The sequence below is a fragment of the Notamacropus eugenii genome, chromosome 5 (genome assembly GCF_028372415.1).
Source record: "Notamacropus eugenii isolate mMacEug1 chromosome 5, mMacEug1.pri_v2, whole genome shotgun sequence".
In the NCBI taxonomy this organism is placed as follows: domain Eukaryota; kingdom Metazoa; phylum Chordata; class Mammalia; order Diprotodontia; family Macropodidae; genus Notamacropus; species Notamacropus eugenii.
Genome location: NC_092876.1, coordinates 80,091,244 through 80,100,115, shown reverse-complemented (window position 1 = coordinate 80,100,115; position 8,872 = coordinate 80,091,244). Strand labels below are relative to the sequence as shown.

The following is an 8,872-nucleotide window of genomic DNA, read 5'->3' as shown; positions in this document are numbered from 1 at the left end:
GGCGTTCCTTTGGCCATGGCTCCTCTCCTTCTTGCACCAGGATTTGCACAAGAAGCCTGGGTTCCCTCCTGCCTACACACTGCCCACCTAGGTGCCCGATCAATTTCCCGGACTGAGCCTGTAAAATGAGAGGGCTGGACAACGTCTACTATGCATTAATACACATCGGATCCCACCCCCACCTCGCTACAGAATGGTGTCCGCCGATCCTCTCTTCCACCCCCTCCCACTACACTCCCCCCGTGGAGTGGCTCACATGGTTTCGTCCTAGGCCGGGTCGGTTCTCACCACCACCCCTCCCCCGCTTCTCTTCTCTCCACCCCGGCCATCTTCCCGGGCGCATGCGCAGAAAGACGACTGTAACTTTTTTTTTTTTTTTCCCTTCCCCGCCGGCCTGGTCCGAACCTGCGCGGAGGGGCGGGATCTCTGGGCGTCGTGCGTCTACGAGGATGCTTTACGGCCAGCGGGTCGCGAAGAAGGTGTAGGACGAGAAAGACCGGTGGTGAAGGAAAGGGACGCGGAGTTTGGACTAGGCCGCAGGTGACCGGCGGGTGTCCGCCCGGGGTGACGGGAGGGTGGGAAGATGGGCCGGTCCGCAGACCCCTCCTCCACACGCCCTTCTTGCTGGGCCCGGGCCCCACCCCTTCGGGTGACCCCGGCAGGTCCCCCGACTTCCCAGAGCCTCTGTTTGTTGTAGAGGGTTTGACCTCCGAGGCCCCTTCTCGTGTCCCCGGACCGCCCCAGGACGGCCTCCCAGGCCCGAGAGCTAAGCTTAGCTGCAGTTACGATCCCAAGGGAGGCTGCCATTGTGCCCATTTTACAGAGGCTGGCGGCGACCGAATGACTTGCGCAGTCGGATTTGAACCCCAGGCCTTTTCTTTGCCTTTTGCCCTTCGCCAGCTGTGAGGGGCCGACCTGGGGTATAGTCCCTGCTCTCCTCCTAACGTCACGTGCCCTGGAACGTGTTGTGGGTCGTTAGAGGTCGTCATCCCCTCTCCCTTGTTGTACAGATGAGGACACTGAGTCCCGGAGAGGGGAAGCTGTCATCCTTTGTGCTCTGGGGACAGCCCCCTTTGGACCCAAATCCAGCCTTGGTGAAACATCTTGCCCCCGCCTGCATTCAAAGAAAAACGTCTTATCTGCCCCTCTCCTGGGGTAAAGACAAGTCACCTCAGATCCGACGACTCACGGTTTTCCTTAAACCCGCGTATACACGCATCCCACCGGGGCTCTCTGTTGTGGCTGGGTCCTTGTACTTCATTATCCAGTCCAGGACCTGCATTGGTTTGAGGGCTGGGAAGCACTTTGGAGGCCACGGAGGCCAACCTTATTTTACAGATAAGAAAACGGGGGCACCCAGAGGCTAAGTCACTTGCCCTGGGTCACACCTTACTTCTGGTCTGAGACCGGATTTGAACTTCCTGTCAGTGATCTTTTAATTTACTTGGCTATAGTCATGTATATTATTCTCTTGGTTCTGTTTCCTTTTGCCTTGCATTTCTATTGCCTGGGATGCACCAGAAAACACTCCCTTTTTTATTCAATCTCCTCCAGCTTCTTTTTCTAGGCGAAGATACTGGAGTGCTTTGCCATTTCCTTCTCCCACTCATTTTACAGATGTGGAAACTGAGGCAAACAGGGTTAAGTGACTTACTCAGGGTCACACAGCAAATAAGTTTCAAAGGTCACATTTGAACTCAGGTCCTCGTGACTCCAGGCCTGGCTGTCTAGCCATTGCATTACCTAGCTGCTCCTGAAAACACTTCTTAGTCTCTGCTTATTGAAATTCTCTTTCCCAGAAGGCCCAACTGAGGTACCACCTCTCCCACCAAACCCTTCTTGATTCCTCCAGCTTAAATGATTTGTTCTTAAATTTTTCTCAGCCACTTTGGTTGAATCTCTTTTTGCTGCTGACATATTGTACCCTTGTAGTATTCATTTGTGTACATGTTTTATTCCCTCCTCTTTTAGATTTTAAGCTGTTAGGGTAGGAAATGTGTATTTTTTTTTCTTTGTTTTCACTCTTGCTAAGCAGTGTTTCACTTTCACAAAGGTCTTATATGTTTGTTGAATGAATGAAGATATCTGACTTGTGATCTTCAGTAATGTTTTCTTTTGAGCCTCAGATTACTCATCTGCAAAATGGGGATTATAATCCCTGTATTTTCTTCAGAAGATTGCTTTAAGAACATTTTGTACATAGTTAAAGTATTATAGAACTGTCACATACACGTTATTTTGCGTTAATGGTTATTTGTTTCTATTAGACTCTCAGGTCCTAAGGGCAATGAAGACCTTGCTTTTCCTAATCATATACTCTCACCTTTCCTGTGAATTCCATTGGAATCTTGCTGAAACAGTTCAAATGCCACCTTTCTACGTTGCAAGTCCAGTGAGCTCCAATCAGCAAGCATTTATTTAGCTCTTACTATGTGCCAGGCATTTGCTAAATGCTGGGAATATAAAGGAAAACAAAACCAGCCTTAGTGTTTAGGATCATGAATTTAAAGCAGGAAAGTATCTTAAAACATCATTTAGTTTAACCTTTTCATTTTATTGAGAGGTAGCAGAGTACAGTGGAGCTGGTAGGTAGGTGTGGGTATAGGTGTATAAGTGTAAGTGGGTGGGTGGGTGTTCCTTGGGCCTGGAGTCAGGAACACCTGGGTTTGAGTCCTACTACATACCCTTAGAAGCTGTGTGACTGACCAATTCACCTAATCCCTCTGAGGCTGTTACCTTCTCCGGAAGTTGCACCTCTCACCGGGGGTGGGGAAGGATCTTGAGCTTTAGAGGAGCTAATGTGTCTAAAGCATTTTTGCAAACCTTAAATCCTCTATCAATGCAAGCTATTATAATGATGAAACTGAAGTCCAGGGGTGAAATACCTTGCTTGAGGTTACACAGGTAAGTTAGGCGAGTGGGATTTGAATCCATTCCTCTGATTCTAAACCTAGTCCTTTTCCCCAGGACAGCAGACCTTTTTTTCCCTTTGGCTCCCTAACACTATAATATTGCATTAAAAAGAGATACCGTGATGCAATGAACCATACTCAACTTTTTGTATTCCTTTTACATGCAGTAAGTACTCAAATATTTATGAATTGAATTAGTACCTCAAATTGATTGCACTACAGATTGTAATAATTGCTCATATATATCATATCTAATACTTGAAGGTTTACAGAATGCTTTACATTTGTTGTCTCATTTGATCCCCACAACAGTCCTATGAAATAAGTACTCACCATTTTAGAGATGAGGGAATTAAGACTTAGGTTAAATAAGTGACTTACCTAGTCACTTTATGTGTCAGAGGGGGGCTCTAGCTATCTCCTTTACAGGTCCAGCACTCTTTTTTTCTCTTCTTTTTCTAGCAGGAGGCTTTTATTTAAGGAAGCCACTTGTAGAGCCAGTAGAAAAATATTTTTAGATTTTTATGTTTTTCTCTGAGAAAATCACTTGTCTAGCTAGCATAATACTTTTCTGATGAGATATGTTCTCTCTTATTTGGTTCTTATGTACATGAGTAAGTTTTGAATTTAAAATTCCACAAAAGCTTAGCACCTGTTATGTACAGATCAGGTTATGCTAGGTATTGGGTGAGATCCAAAGATGAGGACATGGTATTTGCCACCAAGAGGTTTGTGCAGAATCAGGGGAACAAAACCAACATAGGTAACTAATTAGCAAATTAATAAATGCCAAAAGAAGGTACATACAAAGGGTTATAAGAATTTTGAGGAAGAAATTAGTTCCTGTTGAAGGAACAGAGAAGACTTCATGGAAGAAGTAGAATCAAAGATAGGATTTTAACAGTGAAATTTAGTTAATACTAATAGTTAATAGTCCCTAAGGCCATCTCCCACAGCTAATTAGCATATTTTTCTAAAGAGATTTTATTTTACTTAGTTTGTGTGGCTTAATATTGCTTCTCTTCTTAACTTTTACTACAGCCATGCCATTCTTTGATATTCAGAACCGACTGGGCCTCGATGTTGACAAATGGATGACAATTATGAGTGCTGAACAACCCTACAAAATGCCAGCCCGATGCCATGCTTTCGAGAAGGAATTCATTGAGTGTGCCCATGGAATTGGTATGACCCGAGCCAAGAAAGAATGCAAACTGGAATATGAGGATTTCCTTGAATGCTTGCATAGGCGGAAAACGGTGAGGATGTGAAACGATGAAGGACAGAAGTAGATAACTGTTCTTTGAGAAATGCTCAATTTATGCCCATTCGTGTGCAGTAGTTCAGTTTGCTATGTGTGAAAATGCCTTAGATTGTGTTCTCTATGGGGGCAGCTGGATGCTACAGTAATAGAGTGCCAGATCTGGAGTCAGGAAGACTTTTCTTCCCAAGTTCAAAATACAGCTTCTGACACTTACTAGCTTTGTACCCCTGGGCAAGTCACTTAACCCTGTTTGTCTCTCTTTCCTCATCTGTAAAATGAGCTGGAAAAGGAAATAGTGAACCACTCCAATGTCTCTGCCAAGAAAACCCCAAACAGGGTCACAAAAAGTCAGGCACAACTGAAAAAACAAAACAAAACTGAACAGCAACAACTTCTCTTCATTCTAGTGCTAAATTCAGTATAAAGTCGGTCTAATTTGTTTAGTTAGTAAATTATTATAATGACCTTCTAAAAGGCAGATACCTGTGGCAAGCAAGCCCCACCAGGTGTAAGATGATAGCGAGAGTGTAGTATGGGTGTCCACTGCTTCTTCATCTGTGAGCTACCCACTAATGCATACTTTATTGGCATAGTAGGGACCTTTTTCTTGTTATTCAAATAATTTAAAGTCACATGGAAGAAAGTTTCCCATGCTTTGGTCACATGCAACAGTAGTAACAAGCTCCTCCAATAATGGTGGATCTTGGTTGTCCTTTGATAGATATTTTTACAGATATGTGATAGATATTTTGAATTGAATTTTATAATAGACACTGAAGTAGGGAAGAATTCTTCATACTACTGAAGAATTATTGTCTCCTTTCAGAGTAGAGGGTCAACTCCAGTTTGACGTGTACCCCTAAGAGTTCTTACAAGTATTGAATCTGAGAAACAGTTCATCCAGGCCAGCCTCCTCTCTGTAAATATATTCCTATCCCTCAAACTTCCCACCTTCTTTAGAAGGATCAGAGTCATAGAGTTAGGCATTTCTCTGTGTCTGGGTGGGTGCACATATTCACACATGCCTGGTCAGTCTCAGAGGCTGCCATAATCATCAGAGTTATTCCAGGTCAGTGAACCTTGGTGCAGAAGAGTGTATGTAATAAGTCTTACCCTGCCCATTGTTAAAAAAAACAATCCTGGATTAGTTGATTCACTAAAGGATCACTAGTATTATATTTGGTCAGCCTGACTAGGGAAGTGAGCCTGATGAAAAAAGGGCAACCCAAGGAGCCCCATTTGAGACTTCATCCACACTTGATGGAGAAAGTAACCAAGGAGACATCAGCACTATCCATTGATCCTGTGAGATAGGCAAGCACCTTGTTTCTTTTCACTGGAGGTTGTAGCAGATAAGAAAATAAAAAGTTTTCCTTATTCAGAGACCTTGGAGTTAAGTCAGGGAGGGGAAAAGAGAAGTCTCCAAGGTATGGTTCCGTTTAGAATGGTGATACTTAGTGTGTGTTGTAGGGATCCATCTTTTCCTTAGGACAAAATATAGCTTACTCTCACCCTGGTGTTGCTGTTGTCCTGAATCATTTATTGATCATATTAAGATATTGGCTGTTTAAAAAAAATATCACCTTTTAGAGTTAGTAAGAAGTACGAGAAAGTAGAATCCTAGAAACTGGTACAGAGTAAAGTAAAGCAGAACAAGGAGAACAATTCACATGATGACCACAGTAACCTTAAGAAAAGCAGTATTGAAAGGCTTCAGAATGCTGATGGGCGTGGTCAGAGTGATGCACACCTTCTGCCTCTGTCAGAAAGAGAGGGTGGTTAACATAGGGGTGAAGTGAGAATTTGTAGTCAGATGTGGACAAAGCATCACTTTCACCTAAATCACTTTTTTATCTGGTGGGGTGGAGGTGCAAGGACCAAGAGAGTATGTCATTAGGGAATGACTGATTTTTTTTTTTAAACATCAATTTATTTAAAACATTTTAATCATATTGCTAGAGATGGAAAGAAACCTTGGAAATTATCTAATCCTACCTTCTCATACAAATGAAGAAACTGAGGCCTGAGATTGAGGGAAGGAAGGGAAGTAATCAGTATTCTGAGTGAGTTATTAGCAGAGCCAAAACTAGAAACCTTCCTAACTTCAAGCCTGACTTACGCTCCTGCCCATCTTTTATTCCTCTTCCAAGCCACTCACTAGCCAGACAAAGTTAGCCTTGTATGAGGAGATTCTAGTCACCTAGTTCTTCTAGGCCTTGCCTAAAGGATAGGGCCAACACATTGTCCTATGGAATTAAGATTGACGGGGCTTTTATTTTCTAAGATACTAAGAATGATAATCTGTGCAGAATACATGAAGAGTGAAATATCAAAAGGATCTGTGACTTATTTCATCACTGGGGATATTCTTAACTTAGGCAAATTGCCACACCACTGTAACATAATCAAGAATGTTAAAGGGTTGCCTGTAGCTCTCCTGGCCATGAGCCTCTCTGAATTTAGCTCTGGGAGTCCTAGGGCAACAGACAGAGATTCTCTCACCAGGCCCATGTCAGTAGGCTCTACCAGAACTTGACACTTTATTGGCAAAGTCTTCAGGTATCTGGGATTACTTCCAGACTAAAGTCTACTTCTGTAGCCCAGGCTCTTTGATCTTCCTGAACTCGTTGAAGAGGCCATTGTCATTTTTTGTAGCATCCTGCTGTTGTAGCTAGAAAATGACCTTTATTGTAAGACATTCTAAAAATTTTCCATGAGTATTTGGCACTATTGACCCCCACTCCCTCTTTTGGCCACCCTGCCATAAGACCTTGCATGTGGTGGGTGCCTAATTAATGTTTGGATTGTATTGAACTGTATGTCATAAGATATAGGCCAGATTTGCAATTGTTTCTTTTTTTCTATAACTGTAATCTGCATGACATTGTTGTGGTTGGCCAGGAAGAATTTCAGAGGGCGCCTTGAAAAGCTGCCTCTTTCATAACATTGTATTAGGTTCTCAGTGGTGACAGTGGCTAAGCCCAAATCAACTCTGGTGTGTGGAGTAAGTAATCTGTAGTAAAAATGCAGTTTGAAACTTTAGTAGTTTTAAACTGGTCAAGACTTTGAGGACATCCTGTGTTATTAGCTATGCATTGGTTACTTAAGCTGCAGCCATACAGGCAGAATGATCATCATTAGCATCATAGCCAAACATAAAATCTGTAGCATAGTATATAGGCTGGCTGTACAATTGTATTTATTTATAACCTGCATGATTATACCTTTCTAAATGTTTTTTCAATGGCTGTATATTTTTCCATTGGCAGATAGAGCGCTTGGGAATAATCGTGAAGCAGAAGGAGAAGCTAATGAAAGAAGGGAAGTATACTCCCCCACCTCACCACTCAGGCAAGGAAGAGCCAAGGCCATGAACAGCCAGTGGTGACATTGGGTGGCTTCGTTCTTTGTGATGGAATGTGCCCTGCAAATGTTTACTTCTTAAAACAGACATCTCCTTCCAAAGGTTAAAAATCGGAGTATAGAAGCCATTCTGCTTTCCCCAGCCCCCAGTTCTCTCTGTACTTTGCCATTAGGACAACCATACGAGGCAAGGTGGTGGCAGTGGCTCACCCACTGGGATATGATCTGTGATTCTGCCTGTATCTAAAAATAGGCATTTTGGAAAGTAAATATTTACCAATGTATTTGCTCTCTTTCTCTAGCCTGGTTATTTTTCTTGAATTGCAGGATAGGATTTGTGTACACGTGTGTACGATTGTGAGTGTATATGTGTGTTTTGACCTGCAGACTGCAAGGTTACTGACAGGTGGTTGAATACCAGATTAAAATATATTGGAAAGGAATGTGGTTGCCAAGTTTTAAACTGACTTTTCTATACGAGTAGGAGGCAGCATGCTATACTTTTAAATTCAGTCAGAGGACTAGATTACAAATCCCATTCTGCCTCTTACTACCTGGATAATTTCACTGAGCCTCAGTTTCCTCATCAGTAAAATGAGGACTTTGGACTAAGCCATCTTTAAGGTCCCTTCAGTTTTAATTCCAAATTAGAAAAATAGGATTGAATAAAGAAATTTCCTGGGTGTAGAAAGGGAGGGTGTAAAATTCCAGAAAGCATATATATATATATATATATATACAGAATGAAAGAACAAAACTAATATAGCATTATTTTAAGTCATTGAAATGTCAGTTTTGAGGGTAGAACAATAGTATGCTTCTTTCTGCTTCTGCATTGTCTTATTATAAGAATTGGAATTTAGCATTCAGGTCTGAGCCCTGTGCATCCTTATTTTGTGGCCAAACAGTATTTGCTTAAACCCACTTAGAGCACATCTCTCACCTACCAAGCTGGAGACCTTCCAGAAAGTGCCTGAGCTGCCTCCCAGAGTTAGCTTCTTCTACTTGCTGCCTGCCCTCTAAGCTTCTCAAAGGTTCTCAGTTGTGCATAGGTCACTGGACTTGGAATCAGGAACATGAGTTTAGACGAGGAGTGGTTAATCTCTGGCCTTGAGATCACATGGCCTTGTGGTTCCTTGGGTGTGGCCTTTTGACTGAGTCCAAGTTTTACGGAACAAATCCTTTTATTAAGGGGATTTGTTCTGTGAAGTTTGGATTCCATCAGAGGGCCACATTTAAGGACCTAGGGGGTCACATGTGACCTTGAGACCACATGGTTCCCCAACCCTGGTTTAGATACTTATCAGCTGTATAACTCTGGGCAACTCACTTA

General features: G+C 42.7%; 1 protein-coding gene across 1 annotated transcript; it reads left to right on the top strand.

Moving 5' to 3' along the window:
• The first annotated feature begins 345 nt into the window (after window positions 1–345).
• NDUFS5 (NADH:ubiquinone oxidoreductase subunit S5) lies at window positions 346–7,823 on the top strand. The gene is made up of 3 exons (XM_072609970.1): window positions 346–540; window positions 3,954–4,171; window positions 7,446–7,823. Exons 2-3 carry the CDS (start codon window positions 3,956–3,958, stop codon window positions 7,548–7,550), a joined length of 321 nt encoding a protein of 106 aa, XP_072466071.1. The 5' UTR covers window positions 346–540; window positions 3,954–3,955; the 3' UTR covers window positions 7,551–7,823.
• The last annotated feature ends 1,049 nt before the right edge of the window (window positions 7,824–8,872 follow it).

Excerpts from the sequence above, each read along its gene's own strand:
- NDUFS5 (XM_072609970.1), top strand. The coding sequence starts at position 3,956 with ATGCCATTCTTTGATATTCAGAACCGACTGGGCCTCGATGTTGACAAA. Across the intron at positions 4,172-7,445 it reads GCTTGCATAGGCGGAAAACG|ATAGAGCGCTTGGGAATAAT; the intron begins GTGAGGATGTGA and ends TTCCATTGGCAG.